Source organism: Prionailurus bengalensis, chromosome A2 (assembly GCF_016509475.1).
Source record: "Prionailurus bengalensis isolate Pbe53 chromosome A2, Fcat_Pben_1.1_paternal_pri, whole genome shotgun sequence".
In the NCBI taxonomy this organism is placed as follows: domain Eukaryota; kingdom Metazoa; phylum Chordata; class Mammalia; order Carnivora; family Felidae; genus Prionailurus; species Prionailurus bengalensis.
The window spans coordinates 101,167,079-101,189,117 of NC_057348.1; the positions used below are offsets into that span (position 1 = coordinate 101,167,079).

General features: G+C 39.8%; 1 protein-coding gene across 11 annotated transcripts in view; it reads right to left on the minus strand.

Moving 5' to 3' along the window:
* ICA1 (islet cell autoantigen 1) overlaps positions 1 to 22,039 on the minus strand; it is a 155,645-nt gene that overhangs the window by 19,797 nt on the left and 113,809 nt on the right. For all 11 annotated transcript variants that reach the window (XM_043588958.1, XM_043588960.1, XM_043588957.1 and 8 more), the window contains exons 8-12: positions 21,072 to 21,170; positions 8,413 to 8,510; positions 6,349 to 6,401; positions 3,059 to 3,121; positions 2,916 to 2,948 (exon numbers count right to left, since the gene is read on the minus strand). In XM_043588958.1, coding sequence (XP_043444893.1) covers positions 2,916 to 2,948; positions 3,059 to 3,121; positions 6,349 to 6,401; positions 8,413 to 8,510; positions 21,072 to 21,170 — 346 coding nt within the window. The remainder of the gene's footprint in view (positions 1 to 2,915; positions 2,949 to 3,058; positions 3,122 to 6,348; positions 6,402 to 8,412; positions 8,511 to 21,071; positions 21,171 to 22,039) is intronic.

Consider the following 22,039-nt stretch of genomic DNA (forward strand, 5'->3'; position numbering starts at 1 on the left):
TGATTGCTTAATGTCTTGCATATTATTATCAGTGTTTTAATTCAGGATCTGGGCCTTCTGGCGGTTTTCTGAAGGGCACACATTTTGAAGTCAACTAATTATCGTGTGTTCTTTTCTTCATTCACCACAAGTTCTGTGCACTGACAGAGTATTTCTAGACTTGTGGTCATGTTAATCTTTAAGCTGATGCTGCCCTAGGGGTTACCAATGCAGAAGAGTCAGATAGTGACAGAGCATGGCTCACGCCTCGTGAAGGGCTTTATGGCCTGGCAGTGATAAAGGGAAAGGAGAGATTATGTGACATTGCATTTAACTGAGACAATCTGTAAATCAACTTTTCTGCCTGAAAACAAATACACATTTTGGGAAAGAATACAGTCACCTCCCTATCATTAGAATTAAGTGAGTGATCAGAAAAAGGGTATGAGCTGCTATTCTATGAAACAAAGACTGTTAACTGTAAACCAATGAGCTATAAAAGTTGTTTTAGGGGCGCCTGGGTGGCGCAGTCGGTTAAGCGTCCGACTTCAGCCAGGTCACCATCTCGCGGTCCGTGAGTTCGAGCCCCGCGTCGGGCTCTGGGCTGATGGCTCAGAGCCTGGAGCCTGTTTCCGATCTGTGTCTCCCTCTCTCTCTGCCCCTCCCCCGCTCATGCTCTGTCTCTCTCTGTCCCAAAAATAAATAAACGTTGGAAAAAAAAAAATTAAAAAAAAAAAGTTGTTTTAAATAAGGGGAAATATAACAATCTTATTCCAGTGTATCTGTGACAGGCTCTGGATGAAGCTTATGAAAGTAAGCATCTATCTCAGGTAGTAGCATTTCTGATTTAATTCTGTGAAGAAATACATGGGCACTGGGTTAATTTTTGTTTTGCCATTACTACCAAGTTGAAAAAGTCAAAATCCAAAAGCAAGAACCCTTTTTTGTAAGAAGGGGGGAAACACAAGAATATGGACTTCTACCTGCTTGTGTGTATGTAAAGAAATAGGGATGAGAATATGGAATAGAGAGGAGTGGCAAACAGAAATGGGAGTCAGAATTTTCCACTGTCTACATTTTCACTGTCATTATCACGTACCAATGCGAATATACATATTCAAAACTTATGTTTATTAAAACAGTGAAATTAAATAGATAATAAAAGAGCAAATTACATGAACAAGAGGTTGGCAACAGGAGAAATACCAGTCTTCCTTTCAAAACAAGTTGAAAGGTACAGCTAATTATAAATAACTTGTGAAATGTTAAGATTTGGTAAAACTACGTGGTGGGTACCTATTGTGTGTTAGATTATTGTCTTTATCTCACCTTTGCAAGCCTGCAATATTTCTCCCTCCAAAAAAGTTTGTGAGAAAAGCCCTTTATTTCATAAAAGTAATCTATCCTTATGCCAAGTGGGAAATGTTTTTATGAAAATGGAGGCCAGGTAATGGCAGTCTGCTTTAATTATTTGCTTTGTACTCTCATAACCCGAGGTGATTTCAATATTTACAAATAAGTATGATTCTGACAAAAAAACATGTGGACATTGATGAAATATTGCAAAGTGTGTTGTCTGGAATGAGAAATTGGTAAAGAAAGCAGGTTTCTTCCAAGTTTATAATCCTAAGCCCTGGAAACTTAATGTAAGAGTTCTACTTACTGCCTTTCCATTTTTGAAAAAGCTTTAATCAATGCCTTCTGTTCCCCAGACTTCCTCTCACACTTCAGGAATTAAACCCAAATCAGGCTCAAACTGAGTAGAGGAAATTGTCGGCCCTAGTTAAATGGGGTCCATAGGATCATCTTGCCCCATTTCCAGTCCTAGGAGAAACTTGTTCCATCAGGGTGGACTATGGACCAGCAGTCCAGGACAAAGGGTGCTCTAGAGTTTGTCTCAGAATCTCAGTGGAATTTTGGACTTGTGATAAATCATCAGAAGCAAACCCTTGGTGGGATGGAAAACAAAGGCTATACCAGGCTGAACAGTCAATTTCCTGGGGTCATTTAAGACTATGCTTATCTCAATCAAATCCATGCTTTTGGATTCTCTTTTTGGGAGTTATTTAGTAAATTATTTTAGGCGGTGAACTTGGGTGGGTGACCTAGCCAGGCAAGCTCTTCCTCTGCATTTAACTAAGGTTCCATAGGGGTGCCTGGGTGGCTCAGTCGGTTAAGCGTCTGACTTTAGCTCAGGTCACGATCTCGTGGTCCTTGAGTTCGAGCCCCGCGTCGGGCTCTGGGCTGATGGCTCGGAGCTTGGAGCCTGCTTCCAATTCTGTGTCTCCCTCTCTCTCTGCCCCTCCCCCATTCATGCTCTGTCTCTCTCTGTCTCAAAAATAAATAAACATTAAAAAAATTAAAAAAAAATAACTAAGGTTCAGTGGAGGTGCAGCACAGTATACCACCGGGACAATGTTTCTAATGCCACTGTCTCAACTGCTTACCATCTGAAGAGTGTTCCTGTGTCAGAGGTCATGAGAGACCCTGTATATACATGATCTCCAATTCTGACAACAGCCCAGGAAGACTGTTGCTATTGGTTCCATTTTACAAATGGAGCAACTGAGGCTGAAAGAGTTAAAGTGTGAAGCAAATTACCTAAGGCCATACAGATAGTTTATGGCACAACCAGTACTCAAATCTAGGTCTGGTTCTGAAAGCCATGTTTTTTCTACTATAGCATACAACCTGTGACATAACTTTTAGCTTTAGTAGTCTGAGTATTATGTAATTAAGCTAAAGATGTCAAATCCCACATGTACTAATTTGTACTTGGGCACATTTAAAGTCATTTATAAAGACAAATGACAGTTACTTAAAAACAATTTGCTTGGGAATGCAAAGTATCAAAAAAATAAACATTACATTTTCCTGCATGTAAAAACAGTATTAAAAAATTAAATTATAACCCCAAAGAAATATATGAATCTTACCACCTTCCTCGGGTTTCATGCCTAATAGTTCATCTGTAGGTCCATTAAAGGAAACAAAGAAAACAAAATTATGAGTCAGTTTCGTTTTGTAAGGAGTTTGTCAAATTTATTAAAATTGAGTCATTTTCCTTAATCTAGATTACCTGAGCATGCATTATGTGTAGAGCTTTTGTCTAAGGCAGTTAAAATGCTTTTTCCATCTTCAGCTGTAAACAGAACACATGCACTTGGTTATCACGAATTCAGAATGGTGTGTGGGTTTGTATACTATTTCAGTGTAAGGTAAACACACAGCTCATCACATAGAAGCAGGGGTCCTCTGATTACATTTTCTCAAGCTGTTGGCTCTCCATGAATTCTGAGCTGACAGCCTTGAATCTTTGCTTTGTTTGGTGGAAAACTATATGACACTGACTTCACACTTCTTTCATGGACAAATGCATGACTTAAGTAATTGACTACTGATGGTGCTGTGAACGTTAGGCATTTGGGTCTGGCTAAAATAAAAGGGCACATTACTGAGTGAAAGAAGTCAGTCTGTAACATAATTCTATACATACAACATAATTACAACTGTAGAGAATTCTGGAAAAGGCAAAACTATGAAAAGAGTAAAAAGATAAGCGTTTGTGGTGAGGATGTGGAGAAGCGGGAACCCTCTTGCACTGTTGGTGGGAATGCAAACTTGTGCAGCCACTCTGGAAAACAGTGTGGAGGTTCCTCAAAAAATTAAAAATAGACCTACCCTATGACCCAGCAATAGCACTGCTAGGAATTTACCCAAGGGATACAGGAGTGCTGATGCATAGGGGCACTTGCACCCCACTGTTTATAGTGGCACTTTCAACAATAGCCAAATTAAGGAAAGAGCCTAAATGTCCACCAACTGACGAATGGAGAAAGAAGATGTGGTTTATATATACAATGGAATACTACTTGGCAATGAGAAAGAATGAAATCTGGCCATTTGTAGCAATGTGGATGGAACTGGAGAGTATTATGCTAAGTGAAATAAGTCAGGCAGAGAAAGACGGGTACCATATGTTTTCACCTATGTGGATCCTACGTGGATCCTATATGTGTGTGTGTGTGTGTGTGTGTGTGTGTTTATATAAAAGATAAGTGTTTGGGGGAGGGGAGAGATGAATAAGGTGCAGACACAGGGGAGATTTAGGATAGTGAAACTATTCTGTATGATACTCTAATGGTGAACATATGTCATTACACATTTGTCCAAACCCATAAAATGTATAACACCAAGAGTAAACCCTAATGTAAACTATGAGTGATAATGATGTGTCAGTGTTGGTTCATTGATTATAACAAATGTACTGCCCTGGTGAGGGATATTGATAATGCATGTGTGTGGGAACAGGGGATATATGGAAATTTTGTACCTGCTTTCCAATTTTCTGTAAACTAAAAACTGCTCTAAATAATAAAGTGTGTGTGTGTATGTGTGTGTGTGTCTGTGTATGTGTGTGTATGTGTGTGTGTGTACAACACAACATCCTTAAAACTTAGTTTGCTCATGTGTACATTAGACTTTTTGCAGGTCACAAAATAAAGACAGGTGACACTTCATTATGGTGGATTCTTCTATTTGTACACAAAACAAGGTGATCAGCATTTGCAATCTCAAAATATTACACAAATACCACAAGTGAACACACTACACAAAGAGAAAATTTGATCCTCTATATTATCATATATTACATAAACATATGATTTATATTGATATGTAACTTGAATACAAATATAATGAACTGGAGTTTACATTTTCCCTCAAAACTAAAATGTTTCTATTTGCTTACCTAGATTCCCACAACATAATTCATGCTGTTGGCTCCCAAGGGATACTGAGGCTGGAGGTCTGGATCAATATAGTCAGAGACCTCTTAGGTGGCCAACAACATCAGGCTGGCCTGCATCTCTGTCTTCTGCCATCTGCTCCCACCCTCATGCTCTAGAACATTGTCCCTCTGACCTTCTCCTGGTCCTTCCTGGCTCATAGTCTTTGCCCAGGATGCTTGTTTTACTCTGACAGATTTTGCAACTAGCTGTGTGATCCCCTCAAATAGGTGAGTTCTCTCTCTCACACAGCAAGAATCCTTGCCATTCTTACCAAAGTTGGAGCTATCCAATTACTTGTGCAATTGTTAGATTATCACCTGCTTCCCCTTTTGACCATGAGCCCCATCCTGGGAAGGGTCTGGATCTGTCTGTGTACTACTGTGTGCCCAGAGCCTAGTGCCATGCCTGCCTGCCATACAGACAGCGCCCAATAAATATCTGTTGAAAACATGAATGAGTATGTGAGTAAGTGAAGGTGTGAACACATGAAAGGATGACATGAAGCTGAGTTAGAAAGGCAGAAAGGTAAGAGGGTTTTGTTTGGTTTTGTTTTGTTTTCTGCTGAAAGGCAGGTGTGAGAAAAGCAAATGAACCAGTAACGTGGGAGGAGAATAAATAAAGCAGGTGAAGCAAAAGGTTGGAAAAGGAGGAGGAAAGACAGAAGCAAGGTCAAGGGTAAAGGAAAGGCAGAGAAAGGAAGTTTCAGGGTCTGCTTGCCCCTCCTATCTCCCGGAAGGGCTGCCAGAATGAAGGGTGGAGTGAGCAGAGGTGGATATGCCCCCCAAGAGGGCCAGGCTGAACACAGGGTTAGGGTAAGTTCAGTTCTCTCCATATCACCTGTAAAGCTTTCCCCTGCATCTCAGAGGATTCTAGTACCAGTGAAAAGCTCAGCGTTATATCACCTTAGTCCCATCACATTTTACTGGACCCTCCACTCCTTTATGAGAAGAACCAGTGAAAACTGGCAGTAATGGCAGGAGACGGGAATAGCTGACAAACCTTTCATAGCACATTGCATCATCTACCAATGCTCTGATCACTTTTCCAACTATCTGAGGGTCGGTATACCCGAGGGAGCTGGGGTTACTCATGACAGAACAGACCCAGGAATCACCTGGAAAAACCATGTCTGAGCTCTCCCCATCTGTTCCCAACAAAGACTAACCCACCCCACAACACAATGAAAACCAACTCACCCAATCTGATCATGTAATCTTATTAAAACTATCTTTACAGCCCAAATGGCAGTTAGAATGAGTAATGGCAAAGCAGAAATGTTATCATCTGTTGTCAGAGAAATAGCTGCTAATTCTCAATTTTGGATGCTCCTCTGACAGGCTTTTGCTGAAGTGCCTAATGATGCTATTTTCTGGTTCACAATATAAAACCTTTCTCAATAATGCTATATGGTCGGCATCACTGATATTTGAAAATTTAAAACTGAAATGATAAAAAGCAAATTAAAATACAATTTTCTCAATTGGAAAAGAAGAAAGGAAGAGTCTGCCAAAAAAGGAAATGAACTGGCTGCTGAGCAGTACTATTTCAGAAGCAATTCTAAATAAAAATCAAAACTTACTCTTAAAACTAGAGGATTCCTTGCGTTGGTTTTCATCCTCTAATGAAATTAACCTTAAAATTAAAAAAGAAAGAGTTTAGCAATCTAGTCCTGAAAATTTTATATTTATGATACAGCCAGTTTTTCTGTACAATATTACTACACTTATAACATACAGATATGTGCATGCGCACATGAAAGGTGAATGTATAGTCATTTATATGCTATTCATTTTTTTAAGAAGAAATAAATTTGCTGCATTTTTCCTGTCCTAAGGCTGGTTCATACCATCTGAATAGTTGAATCTGGTTTCATCATAAGTCATATGTCCTGTAAATATCTAGGTGGGTAGTTGGTAGGTACAGCTAAGATATTTCACATTTATCGCTCTTAAAAAATAGTTAAAAAACTTATGGCCAACCAGCGGTTTCTTCTGACTCCTGGTTACAGGAGAGGATACCTCAGGAGGTTAGCTTAAATTATCTAAGGCTGAAAGCAAGATCATTCTCCAGAAGACTGTCACTACTCAACTCTTACTGTACATGGGGAAGATCACAGCTGAGATGTATCACCAACTTGAGATTCAGCTGGTGCTTCTGAACCTCCCTTTAAAGCACATTTACCTCTATTATAGTTACTGGATTATACTTTTTGGCTTTTAAAAATGAAGTACTAAAATAATGGAGAAATCTGAAATTAACAAAAACTAATCAAGACAATCGTGGGTAGTTCCTTTCTGAGTAAAGGCTAATGCTTCATTTTGATCGTGGTAACATATATAGTGAAAAAAAGGTAACCAGAACACATTCCAGGCCTTTCCTCTTACTACACCACAGGCTGTGGGCAGTCTCTTAACTTCTTTTGAGCCTTGCTTCCACCATTTACACAACAGGGAAATGCCGGCATTGATAACACCAAGGGTTGGCATGAGAATGGGTAGAGATAACATAAATAAAGCACCTGGCATTGTGATTCGTACATAGTAGGTATTCACTAAAGGGTATTTAGCATTACTATTATTACCAGGAATAGGTTAAACTGCTCCCTGCAATAGTCAATTGTACTAGATTCAGATCATATTCTACAGTGAAAAGTTGTCTTTGCTCTATACCATAGGAATTTTCTAGTTTTTGCTTTAAAATTAAAAAGGCTAATATTGGCAGCAAATACCTCTGTGTGACAAAAATATATACTTTAAAGTTTATTTAGAAACACAGTAAAAACATAAGCGAGTTTTATCACACAATTATCATCTAAATTTTTTGTGTGTGGAAAAAGAATCACAAACAGAGGTAAGATAATCTACTTCTCTTTCCTAGGTCAGCCAGTTTAGGATTAACCCTGTCCTTGCGTGCTCTGGCACCTGAATAGGAAAGGACACAGATTCACACTGAAACCTCCTTGCTGAGTGAGATTAGGACACATCATGCTCCAGGTAAGTGGAAAAGTTTGTCTCAGTATGTAAAATAACCAGAGGTGTCTTCTTTGCAAAGTGGCAAGAACTGAAGATGCAGCACTCACTTCCTGCACTCAAAGCTGCTCTCTGCTTCACAGAGGAAAAAAGCAGAAGTTCTGAACCTTAGAAAACAAAATGTCAGAACCCGGTGCTTCTGTAGGGTAACACTTTAGTACTAGATGTCTTATGAGACAATTTCATAGGTTATTTCCTTCTATGAGAGAAAAGCCAGGGGATTTCCTATCTGGGACAGGATTTTGTAAATGATGGTAACAAAAGGACCAGATTGGGTCCAGAAGCCTGAGAGAGCAGGAAGCTGAGGCTGAGGCTGAGGCCCCCAGAGAGCCAGAGAGCACTGGAAATGTGTGCCTTTGCTTGTCCCAGTCAAATCCTCACAAGTGTGCTCCTTCTAAGACCCCAGAAGTGAGTCTCTTATTGGGAAGAGTCCTGGTCTAGGGGGAATATGTGCAGGACAAGTTTGGCCTTCATTCTAATACATCAACTCAGAGAAAGGAGGAAGTAAAGCAATTGCCCTGTGTTTGAGACCCCAGCAGACTTGGCCAGCAAGGCCTGTACTGCCCTTGCCTGTGGGAAGAAAGATTCTGCCAAGAGAAGTAGCCATAACTTACTGACTCGGCTCCTCCACCGTGGCCTCTGAACTTTCCTGCTGGGTGACCTTCTTCCTTTCTTCTTTCTCAATCAGCTTTTTCATAGGGTCTTGTAAGCTCTTGAACACGATAATGAAAAGGAAAAAAGAAGACAGAGAGAGAGAGAGAGAGGGAGGGAGAGAGAGAGAGAGAGGGAGGGAGAGAGAGAGAGAAAGATCAATAAAAAACTCAACAACCTCTGGTCCAGAAAGCAAACCTTGAATTCAAGGTTTGGGGGGTTACCCTGAACCTACCCAGTAGACAGACATGAAATTTTATATGTTCTCAAACCCATCCACAAAATACTAGCCTATAATGGAGAGTTGTTTCGCCACTAGATTTATGCTTTCCCTTTCACGATAAGTTATTCAAAAGAAGGCCTTTTGGCTATTGCTAACTTTATTTTCCATCTTTAACATGCAGCAAAGATAAACATTCTGTTCTGCTAGCAGCCCACACACTGACAGAGTAGAAGCTTTTCTCCCCCAAAGATGAGAAAATTTCATTTTATTTTTAATTTTGTTTGCAATTTTGTGATCTAAAAACAGCTTTTAAAAATAAGAGAAAACAAAACCTTTTTTTAAGAAAAAAAATTAGCAGCTTAACATATTCCAACAAGTTTACTCCCACAAGTGGACAGAGCAAGTGCATCCAAATCTTTGTAGATTAAAAGATGGGTGGGGATCTTCTGATGGCACACTATTTCTTGGAGTTATTGTTCTCAAGTCTCATTAAATGTATAAGGAAACACTTTCAAAAAAATCCAGTGTCTAGAAACTGTACACCAGAAAAAGCAAAACACTCCCATAACAACTGAATAATGAGTTATAGAAAAAGATCTCTACTTGTGGCCCTAATTAAACCACAAGCCTATAAGTACACATGAAACATCTCAAGATACTTACTTATCCTGCTTATATTCTTAGAACTTTTAAAACCTGTCCTTTGGGGCTTCCTGTCTCCTCCTCTTTCCCCTTCCCACCTTTCTCTTCTCTAGTGTGACCCACACACAGAAGGTGGCAAGCATGTTTCCTACACCAGCTCTGATGGAGTCATGGTCTCTGACTGCAGGCTGGATGGAGATGGTGTGGAGGCAGTCTCTGCAAAGCCCAGCTGTGATGGATGGTGGTGCCTGCTGTGGGCGCCAGGTGAACACGGGTGTTCCACTCCTAACTGCCAGCACTCTCACTCCCTATATGGAAAATTTTCCCTAAAATACCTAGGCAGTCAGGTTACTGTTTTTCTCAAGTACCCACAGTAGTTCCCCACTTGTTTCCACTTCTAGTCTAAACCTCTCTGCCTGATTTTAAAGATCTTCTGAAATGTGATTTTATCTTACTCTCCCACATTGCTTCCCAGGGGCTCCCAAATGGGAGCTTTCCATTCACCTAGGTCTTTCTCATCGCCTTGTGTACTAATTGCTCCCTTCCTATCTTTGTTCATTCTGTTGCTTTACCCAAAAAAATCTCTCTCTACCTATTTGTCTACACTCAAGAGTCCTATAAGTTTTTGCAAAGCCCAGATCAATTACTGCCTTTTCTGTAAAACTTCATTCACTAAGCAAGTCAAATTCAAGAAAGTCCTTCCATCTTCAAGGTGCATTTATAGTCTTATTCATATTTGATTATATCTATTCTGTATTATGTTTTCTCTTAAAAAATATTTTTTAAGTTAGAAAAATAATAGAAACACATGTAGAATGCTTGGAGAATTAAAAAAAGACAAGTTACTCATAATTCCATTCTCCTCCCCAAAATAGTTAATATTTTCATATATTTCCTTTCTGGTTTTTCATACTCATACTACTTTTATAATCAGAATCATGTATATAGATGTATTCTTAAGCAATATAATATGTGTAGGTATTTCATAATGAGAAACATTCTTCATTAGAGAATATAAAAAAGATTTTATATATCCTAAACATTCAATATTAAATTATATATAAATATACATTCATTCACCATTTTTCTAACATAGGGCCAAGGTTTTCTAATTGAATATATGTCCTATGCTTAGAGTTCTGAAACATCTTCTTGCATAAAGGACATCCTTAAGGCATTACCATCATTTTTTTTAACATTTATTTATTTTTGAGACAGAGAGAGACAGAGCATGAACAGGGTAGGGTCAGAGAGAGGGAGACACAGAATCCGAAACAGGCTCCAGGCTCTGAGCTGTCAGCACAGAGCCCGACGCGGGGCTTGAACTCATGGACGCTTAACCGACTGAGCCACCCAGGCGCCCCAACCATCATTTTTAATGACTATTTCTGGACACTTAGATTAGTATACTCAGTCAACAAATAGTTTCAGAGTATTTACCATGACCAGGTGCTGTTTTGGGTGCAGGGGATATACTGGTGAAGAAGACAGACAGAATTATCAGTTAGTGATGAGTCTAGGCAGGGAATTAAAAAGGGGGATAAAAAGTGATTGGATCACTACCTCAGCTAGTAAGAATGGTCTCTTGCGGAAGTGACATTTTAGCTGAGAGTCAAATGACATGAAGGAGCCATCCTTGCATAACTCAAGAAGGAGAGGCTTGAACGCAAAGGCCTAAGGTAGTAATAGCTTGGCTGGTTGGAGGAACCAAAAGAATCCACTGGGATTGTAATGTAGTGGGCAAGAGGACAGGTCTTATGAGATCAAGATAAAGAGGTCAGCAGGGGTCACACAGGGAGAACATTCCTTTACCCACATTCATCAATATTTAACACTATGCCCCATTAATTTCATCATATTCTTTTGCCCTCTATGTTTCTCCAATGTATGACAACTAAATGGAATCCATGATTATCAGTTGGAGGGGGAAATGCTATAAGGTACATTATTGGAACATATGAGGTAATTGTAATATGGACTATAGTGTAGGTCTTCTTCTTTTTTTAATCACATACCCCAAAGCATCTGGTAAAAGCTAGGCACATGTGTGCATGTGTGTGTATATTTCAGAAATGTACAACCACAAGGAGGAGTTCAACAGATGTCAAAGACTTACTCTTTTCAAAAGATCTGCCAATCACAGCATTTTATTCACACACACACACACACACACACACACACACACCCTTCCAGCAGTTTTATTCCCCAAAGAGTAGTCCAATCCTGGTCAACATGAACCCAGGAGTATTTTCAGCTAAGCTTCTGATGGCCCCAAAATGCACTTTTCAATTCTGTGAGGCTTGTCCAGGCCTCCTGGTTTGCTCAATTATCTTCTCATTGCATTTCCTTTTTCTCAATCAGCACTAGGCAGGGCCAGGACTTGTCTGCTCTCAGCCAGCTGCGTCTAGCTGCCACAGCGCTTGCCTAAGCCCCTGAGATGCCCTTGACAGCTCCATGGTTATCATCCTTTCTGTCTCTAGACCGACCTCCCCTCATAACCACACTTGGGCAGTTCTAAGACAATCCCTTTGTAATGTAAACCACTCCTTCCTTCTTTTCAACCCCTTCCCTGTTGGGCCATTAGCAGGGACTCAATTGTTGGCTCCCTGTCACCACAATCACAGTTAAGTCACTATTGTGCTTCACCAACAGAATGGCTACAGTTCCAATTGCTACTTTATTATTAATAATTCCTGTTACAATTGCTCATCTCTTCCTGCTATTACCATTGTCCCTATAAGGATTTGGCTGTTGCCACTCAAGAGAGGTGCTAAATATGTACTTGTTGTTTGATAAATTCATGTACATAAGGTTAAACTGAAAAAATTAGAGCTCTTAAAGCCTCAGGGGAATAATTAGAAAAAGGTTTATGAAACCACAAGCAAAATTAATACCAAGCACCTGGGTTTATTTATTAAATATTAGCATTTTGAGCTAAGGGGAATCTTGTGTGGGGAATCTATCAGCTTTATTGAGATATAATTCATGTACCATAGAATTTACCCACCTAGAGTGTATACTTCAATGGTTTTCAGTATAGACAAAGAGTTGTGCAACCATCACCACAGTCAATTTTAGGACGTCTTCAAGGGGCATCTTTTGAAGCAAGAGAGTTTTAGATTAAACTGAGCTAAACACTCCTCTATACAGCCAGGAAAAAAACCACAACAGGTATGGAACTTGTTTCTTACAAAGATGGTAAACAATGAAGACAATCAAGAAACTCAGAGGAACTCTGAAACAACATGGAGGACAAATCACGTCCTCTTCCCTCTCAACATTAGTTCCTGGGTGTGACTGTCAGATATAGGATATTCTACTTGGAGAACCACTGCTTTCACCAAAGTTTGATGAAAAGGTCCAAGTGGGGGCTTGGGTGGAGGGGATTCTTTACGGTATTTTAAAGTCTGCAACTCAGCTGAAAACACTTAACCTTGTAGCATCTGTAAAAGTCAGAGGTGACAGCATTTTCTGTGTGACATGAACACCTGCTCAGCCAAGAGGCCTCGGTTGACTGTAGAGACAAGGCAGCCATCAGATGGAACTATTTTGAATCAGCGGCTGATGGAAGCCACATTCAAATCCATGTCCAGAAATGAAACGTCAAAGCATTCTGTTTCTAGACCCCAAACCCACTAGGTTCTTCATTAAAATTGTTCATGAAGATCACTTTGTATTAGCAGCAAAACAGCATCATACAAGACTGAAAGGTTTCGTACAGAAGAAAAAATGTTTTTGTACTAGTAACCTTTCTCTGTTTAAAAGGCTGCACTGACATGCTAATAGTTTCCATCAATGCTTAAATGGTTTCAGGAAGCACACACACACAATATATAAGATCAGCGTGACAGAGGAAATGCGCAGACCGAGCTTGCAAAAGTGTCTTAGAAAGGAAACAGCTTAATATAATAATGGGAGTTACTACTTCCTGTATTAGGAAAATAAAAGCAACAGCAACATTCATCTGAATGAAAGCAAAACTACTCAGCAAAACAAATTTCACAGACAAAAGGCTAGCAGCCAACCCTAATATAATGACCTAAGTTTAAGTTTAGCCTTGACAACTGAGTAACATTTCTCTAATCTTTAATTATGACATTTAATTTTCTTAGGCTACTTCCCATTAATTATACTGTATGCATATGAAGGTGCCAAATAATTGTCTATAAAAGGAACTAAAAGTGCTGAAAATAGGGAGGCATGGTTAAAAGATGGTGAACTCGGTTGTGTGTATGTTTGTGTTTATATAATTGGTACCACATGAGGAATAAAAAGCAGAGGCATGATGATGTGTATAGCCACACAATTCATGGATTTTAGCACATGTGGCCCCCCACTCATGCAGTTATAAATCTATAAAGATACTATGTAAGGAGCACTATTAATCTAGGATCAGAAGGTACTCTTGAATTGTGGTGTAGAATAAAAAGTAAAGTTAGAGAAAAACAAACATAATCATAAATAAGATATATAAACTTGTTCTTTAAACTTTTTTTTTAAAGAGAGTCTCTCTCTCTCCTTCTCTCTAAAGAGAGTGGGGAAGATGGGCTGAGGAAAAGAGAGAGAGAGAGACTCCTAAGCAGGCTCCACACTCAGTGCAGAGCTCCACGTGAGGCTTGATCCCATGATCATGGGATCATTACCTGAGCCAAAATCAAGATTCAGAAACTCAACCAACTAAGCCACCCAGGTGCCCCTCTTATCAACAGTTTTTAAAGGTTTGAAAGGAATTAGATGTCTTAAAGGTTCATCTTATGTTAGGTATTGCAGTCCATGTTTTACACATCTCACAAAACCCAGAAAAACACACTGTATTCTGGTTTCCTGATATGGAAATGGAGACTCATACTTAAGACCATTCAACCATTAACAGGTAGGAACAATATTTGAATCCAGGTCTTCAAAATTCTACAACTAGTCAAGAAATGGTACCGAATAGCCAAGTCAAGAACATTTGCTGAACTCCTTCATATGTAGCACCAAGTAGATCAAGAACACTTCCTTCCAAACTCTAAAGCAAGTGTCCTAAATTCCTAGGTATCTGAGGGATTGACTGATATAGATGATGTTTTTCACCAATGTGCAAACATTTCAAAGGGCTACTTTAAAAAAAAATTTTTAATGTTTATTTATTTTTGAGAGACAGAGCACGAGTTGGGGAGGGGCAGAGAGGGAGACACAGAATCCCAAGCAGGCTCCAGGCTCTGAGCTGTTGGCACAGAGCCCAATGGAGGGCTTGAACTCATGAGCTGTGAGATGGAGACCTGAGCTGAAGACAGACTCTTAACGGACTGAGCCACCCAGGCACCCCTCAAAGTGTTACTTTTTTTTTTTTTTTAATTTTTTTTCAACGTTTATTTATTTTTGGGACAGAGAGAGACAGAGCATGAACAGGGGAGGGGCAGAGAGAGAGGGAGACACAGAATCGGAAACAGGCTCCAGGCTCTGAGCCATCAGCCCAGAGCCCGACGCGGGGCTTGAACTCACAGACCGCGAGATCGTGACCTGGCTGAAGTCAGACGCTTAACCGACTGCGCCACCCAGGCGCCCCTCAAAGTGTTACTTTTAACAGAAAGTTTACAACTATAGTTTTTAAAGGTGGCACTTGTGCTTTCTCTTGCCCTCCTGCCTCAGGGCCCCAAGTACCACCTGGAAGAAATGACTTACAGCAGAGTGGGAAAAGCATGAGCATCCCTGTTTCCACAGCTACTGCATATGGAGCATGTAGCCTTGGGCAGATGACTAGACCTTTCTGAACTTCAGTTTCCTCATTTGAAACATGGGGGAAAAAACAAGTAGACCCAACTACTCAAGGTTATTTTGAGGATTAACTAAAATATATGCCCTTTCTATATGTCAGTGCCGAACTTAATTGTATTATTAATTATGATACCCAACCTCGGCACATTAGAGTCACGAATAGCATGACAAATTCTCTGAGATGCTACTTCACATCACGTTTAGCAGAGTTCCTGGCATTAAGTAACTGCCCACACAATGATAATATTTTTCGTTTCCCCTCGAAGAAAAGTAATGGAATGAGACGAAGCAGGGGATGGAGAGGAACCTGTTATGAGGAGAGCCTAAGCTACCAGCTGCCTGGAGGAACAAACGCCAGTCATCACAAGGGATGGATGAACTGATGATCAGCCACCTGTCGGTTTGTCCACCTCAAACTTCAGTGGTGCCATGGTCAGCCCCCTAACCCCTCTTCTCCCATGGACTTGGATGCTTCTCAGTTTTGCAATGATCTGGCCTGGAGCAGCTTGGGGGAAAAAAATCACTCTGCTAAAGGCTGTGTAAAGTAATGACACCGAGAGAAAACTTGAAAGTCTACAAGGATATTCTGGATGCTCGCCATGAATAATTGCCATGTTGGGACTGGCAACTAAAATAGCATTGCAGAGATATTTACCCAATTTTCATAAAAACTATTATGGCTTTATTTTCAAAGCAAGTAACTACAGAGCCGTGTGGCTTGTCGGTAAATGTTCAAGTGATTAACTGAGAAATGTGGAGGTGGGTGGAAGAAGGCTGTTAGGCATACGAATTTGAGAAAAACAAAATTTAGAGAAGGATGTTTTTTGAATTGTGAAAGCTAAAAACATTTTAGTCTCCAGAATGACGTTCCATATAACAGTGCTAAGTCCTAGACCCCAGGAGAGAAAAGAGGGAACATTGGCACATCTGTTTCAATGGTTATTTTTGAACATGCCCAGAGTTAGGTTTTCAAATTCGGGTTTCCTTAAAATCCTGGCACAGGGCAAAAGCCAGTTGCAAAGCCAAATTGCATTTTTTCAGAATTAGCCTTGTTGCAGGGTGGGAAACCTCCCTGCCTTCCTTGCTTGTAGGCCTGCCCTGCCCTCTTGTATCCCTTTGGGAGTTCTATAAGCCCAGACCAGGGTCTGCAGGCCTGAAGCACAGGTTTGGGAATGGAACTGCCAGAGCCATCTGTGGGAGTCAGGGAGGGTTATCTTGGGTGAGGTCTGTGAGACCTATCCCACGGCCCTTCACAGCCTCGCCTTCGAAACTCACTGCAAAACTAATCATCTAGGGTGCAAACAGTAAGAAAGGAACTTAAGCTAGGCTATAGAGCCTGGCAAGCTCAACAAACCCCTGTGTATCGATACTGCCAATGGCTGTCTTCTGGATCCATGAGAGAATTCTCGATAAATCCATCCCCGTTACCCCACCATGGCTGCCACCCTCACCGCCCACCAGCAGCACCCCCAAAACAGCCAGAAGGTGACAGAGCCCAAGTTAAAGTCAGGTCTGGCTGGCACAGGGCCTGTGATCTTACATAATCATGCATCCGGAGTAAAAAATCTGGCTTTCCTGACAAAAGCACTAGAATGGGGGACATGATAGGAATATGTTTAGTACTGGCCATTTTCATTAAATATAGGCACTCTGATCTCTTTTAAAATACAAATGCAGAAGGTCATGCCTTCCCCTCAACCAGCTCCCAATGGTGTGTGTCTACTTCAAAGGGTCTCCAGTGCTCACTTCTCTGTAAAAACATCTGACTCAACCCACATGATAGTGAGGGAAGAAGAGACCACTGAGTTTTAGAGTTTCCAGGAAAAAGCCACGTGACTCCTGAGGGGTTTTGTTTGTTTGTTTGTTTTTGTTTTTTGCTTTTGTTTTGTTTTTGTTTTGTTTTCTCTGAAGATCTATGCGGCAATGTGTAACTAAAGGACATCCTGGAAGAATAAAGTAAACATGACCATTTCTGAGGGGTGGTAATTTAAGACTGGTCACTGTTTTCCGATAGAGAGCATTTCATTTACCTTAAAAAAATGCTTTAAACTCATAGTCTAAATTACTTTCTCTAAAAAAGTGACAGTGCTTTTGAGATGTGGCTAGAAATATTCCATTCCTATCTCCACAACTTGATAATTTCTACCATGTGAAAGACATTCTCAGACGATTTGGAATCAGTATACAATTAACATATTAGGGGCACCTGGGTGGCTCAGTTGGTTATGCTTTAGACTCTCGATTTTGACTCAGGTCATGATCTCTTGGTTCCTGAGATAGAGCCCTATGTCAGGCTTGGAGCTGGGTATGGAGCCTGCTTGAGATTCTCTCTTTCCCTCCGCCCTTCCCCAATGCACACACTTTCTCTCTCTAAAAAAATTAACATATTAATAACCCATACAAAATACCTATGTGTAGTAGCATTTTAATGAAACAGTAAGTATGTATTGTTTAAAAATACAAGATTAGTGCATTGCTTCTTTTACTGGAAACCACTTAAAAGATGTTCTCTCCACTTTAAATTTGAGCCTTGTTGCAATTAGATTAAAAAAAATTTGTAACATAAAAATTTTTTTGTAACATTAAATTTCAATCTTAAATCCTCCATAAAGTTAAAATGTTGCAAAAATCTATTAATCATAAAATGAATGAGGAAGGATTATGTCAATAAAAGTAGAATTAATAGAACCATATCAGGCCTGAATAAAAAAGCAATAGTTGACACATAAAACATTACCACAAAATATTCACGAAATGTCAAAATAGTCACTGGGATATGAGGTGGAGATTCAATTCATTTTTATAATAAAATTATATTGGGAAAGAAATATACATATTTTCTAGAGAAAGCTTCATTAGAAATAAACTTCTGGGGCATGAGTTATATCACTGTAATTCTGCAGCAAAAGACTCTTCCCTCCAAACAGGATGCATCGAGTGTTTAACACATTAATTATCATCCTTCATCAAGCATAAAACTAACAGTCAGGAAATACAGCTGCAGTGGCACAATTACCAACACTCAGAATACACCCTGCAGCAAAGAAAACAAATGGGTTGCTTTTCATTAACAGAGCTTGGCAAACCTCTCCAAAGACAATGTTTTCCTTCCAGCCAGAGTCCCAAAAGGCATTTCAGGGCTATTTGCTTAGGTAAATCCAGAGAACAAATAAAACATGAAAATATTTATTTAAATTCCAAAATAATCCATTATCAATATAGTGTCATTCAGAAGAAAATTACATACATTGAAAATGACTTAATCAAATCAAAATTATTTATTTATTCATTTAGCTATTTATTTTTATAATTTTTTTAATGTTTATTTATTTTGAGAAAGAGAGAAAGAGAGTGCATGACAAGGAGGGGAGGGACAGGGAGAATGAGAAGGAGAGAGAGAAAGAATCCCAAGCAGGTTCTGCACCGGCAGAGCCCAACACAGGGCTTGAACTTAGGAACTGTCAGATCATGACCTGAGCCAAAATCAAGAGTCAGATGCTTAACCAACTGAGCCACCAGGTGTCCACCCTTTTTATTAATTTTTTATAATTTTTATTTTTTTGAGAGAGAGAGAGACAGCATGAACGGGAGGGGTAGAGATAGAGGGAGAGAAAGAAAGAATCTATTTTTTTTATTTGAGAGAGAGAGAGAGAGAGAGAGAGAGAGCGAGAGCAAGCGAGCACGGGCAGAGGAGAAGGGCAGAGGAGAAGAGAGAGAGAACCTAAGCAGGCTGCACGCTGAGTGCTGAGCTCAATCCCAGGACCCTAGGATCATGACCTGAGCCTAAATCAAGAGTCAGATACTCAACTTACTGAGCCATCCAGGTGCCCCCCCCCCCGCAAATCTTTTAAATACAAGGCATGTTTTTAAAAATATATATGAGTGCAAGAGGGTTGGTAAGTCATGTAATATCTTCATGCTTGATGGTAATACATACGCTATTAGTGGTTTTCATTTTCATGTTCTGTGACATACAATATGATAGGTAACATGCCTCTGTGTATGCAATAATGAGCTGTGTGACAACAGGATTCTATTACATAGGTTTGAGTCCATATAAATGAAATAATTAGCAACTAGCTTGGGATTCTAATATAGCATCTCTGAAAAGCCTAGATGAATGCATTCTAGAAAAGTAGTAAGAGCCTAGTTTATTTGGTTGATTGCTGGACACTTAACATTCTTAATATTACTATAATTATATTATACCTTAACAGATACATTATTTCTACTGAGTTTATATTCTAATTAAACCATAAACTGCTACTTAAACCATAATTTAAGGATGACTCTAGGGATGTAAAAGGCAATGGATAGTCATGTGCCCAAAATATTTGTAATTATGTCCTGAACCACCGCCATCAAATTTCCGCTAAATTCCCTGCCCAGAAATCCTCTAACATAATCAGCTTGATCCTCTCTGCAGGATAAATATCACGGCAACAATTAAAGAGTAATCTTCTCCTCAGCACAGGAGGCCAGAAAGGAATCCTCCATGTTTGTGGCATCAGTTTCATATTGTACTTTATATGCAATTAACTCAAACCTGAACTTCTTTTAAATCGCATTTGGGATAGGCATCATTCCATCTTCCACCTAGCTGATTTGTGCACAACTGTCTTACAAAGACAAACTTATTATGAAATAAAATCTGATGCACATACATACCCTAAAGCCTGAAAGTCTCTCTGCCTTACTAAAGAAGAAACTGTAGGATTCTGTTCAGGCCTCTATAAGAAATGTGAAGAGTGTGAGTTGTAATAATTTTAATTGATCTGGCTCAGTCAGGACAGCGGCTTTCTAAGGTGCTGAATGTGGTAGTAAATGGTGGGGCAGGAATGCAGCAATGGTAACATCGCCAATGTGCTAAGAAAGGCTTCGGGTTCATTGGACGCACAACATTTAGCTAGACAAAGGAGGTTATGGGAGGAATGAAATGTCCCTCCCCTCAAGGGCTTAGAGTCCACCTGACAGAATAAAAATGGGCACATTCTGAATCTGGTTACCATGCAGCATGTCACCAAGTACCAATAAATGAACAAATGACCAGCTGACAGGAGTATTGTGAAGAAACTTCATTGGCCAGGTGTCCTGTCTGGAGTCAGGCCAGGTGCCTCTCAAGGTGAGTTGACTGTCTTGGGTTCCTCTTGGCAACCTTCATTTAAAGGGCCATGCTCTTAAAGGTTTCTGTCTTAATACTTTTGTAGATGCAGTGACATTATAAACATTTCAGAATCAAAGCAAAAAAAAAAAGCTTTTTAATGTTTTCTTAAGCAAGATGATAAGGCATTTACAAATTGCCTGAAAAATTAACAGGAAGGTAATTTCAAGGTGAACTTTAACTAGTTCTTTCCTGGTCTTTTCCTTTCAAAGATATGACCTGGCAACAAAGAATCTGGTGTTTTCTCCTTCTTAAAATCCTTTTGGAACCCAAATCACTTCCTTCTTGACATGCATTCTCTCTCATCAACCAAAATGATCCCACACTCAGCTGTAATACTGAGAATCAGACATTTTGCATATATCCCTTTTGAGTTGAGAAATCACTGAGTTTAATATTGCTTTTGCGAATGGAAAATATTCCTGTAAGTCTTATGGGAAAATTTAATTCTGTACTGAATGGTACTCACAGAATAAAATGACATTTGTCAGAAGTAAGAGAGGAAAGAAAAATACTTTGCAAGGGAACATCTTTGAATAATTAAAAAGTAATGGAGTATACTAGACCTGTACAATCTTTCCTTTAACAGCACCAAACAAGTCATTTAAAGCAGTCCCCACAATTCATCTCCCAGTAACATGTACCCCTAGGTTCAAGCTGTGTTTTTGTACTGTTGTGACTTATTGATGCAGTAAAGGACTATACTACGGGGCACAGTTATCTCTTGGACATTGGGAGTCTGTTGGAATAATGATGATTGCTGTCAATGGTCACACACTGTGAGGTAAACATTACTTTTGCTAAGTTTTTCTAACAGCCTCTCTTAGCTTTCATACCTTTAATGTAGTGAATTCATATGGTTGGTAACCTTTGAAGCTCTCATGGATGGCTGCCATAGTGTGAGAAGTTTTCTCCCAAAAATGAAGCAGAGTGGTCTGTAAAGAAAGACAGTACAGCTATTAACGTTCTGAATGCGCAGTTTTAGCCACAGAGGCCCCAGAGAAGTGTGCCCATCTCTGGCTTTCAAGACCCTCCAAAATATGATTCCAACTCATCTCTGCAGCCTTGTTTCCATTATGCCCCTCTTTAAATCTTGTATTTCAGCCAAACTAAATGCTTCCCAGTACCCCCAAATACTGCTGCCATGACTAGTGGTGCTCCACTATTTGGGACATTAGCCTCTCCATTCTCTGTACTTGTCCCATGTGATCTATCCTCCAAAACCCAGGGCTAATCGTCAACAATCTACTTTTGTGATCCTTCCACTGATTCAATTTGTCCCTCTTCAAACCCTCATTGGATCTTGTTGAACTTATTTCACTTAGAACTTCCTGTTCTCTCCTTGAAGTACAAAAAATATTGTCACACTATACGTACTATCTTTGATTTCCTTTTGAAACTTCAAGTTCCTTGAGGACAGGGAATTTGATCTTATTAATTTTTATATTCCCTACAACACCTAGAGTTTGGCCTCCCACACTCAGATGGTGTCTAATACCACTGTTGTTGGATACAAGTACTATGCTCAAGGAACTCAGAAGCTAGGAGGAGACAAAAATAAGTCCATTAAATTATGACAACCTGATGAGTCAGTGACCATGCCAGGAGAACTCTAGGCAACAACACGGAGTGACATAAGAGGAGGTACATTACACAGAGTGGAATATGGAAAGGTACAAATGGGCAGAAAGGCACTCAGGCGGTAGGAACCATCTATGTAAAATCAGGGAAGTGGGAAATGGTGTATGTACAGGAAACAGCTAATATTTATTTTGATTACACTGTAGTCCACTAGAAGGGACAG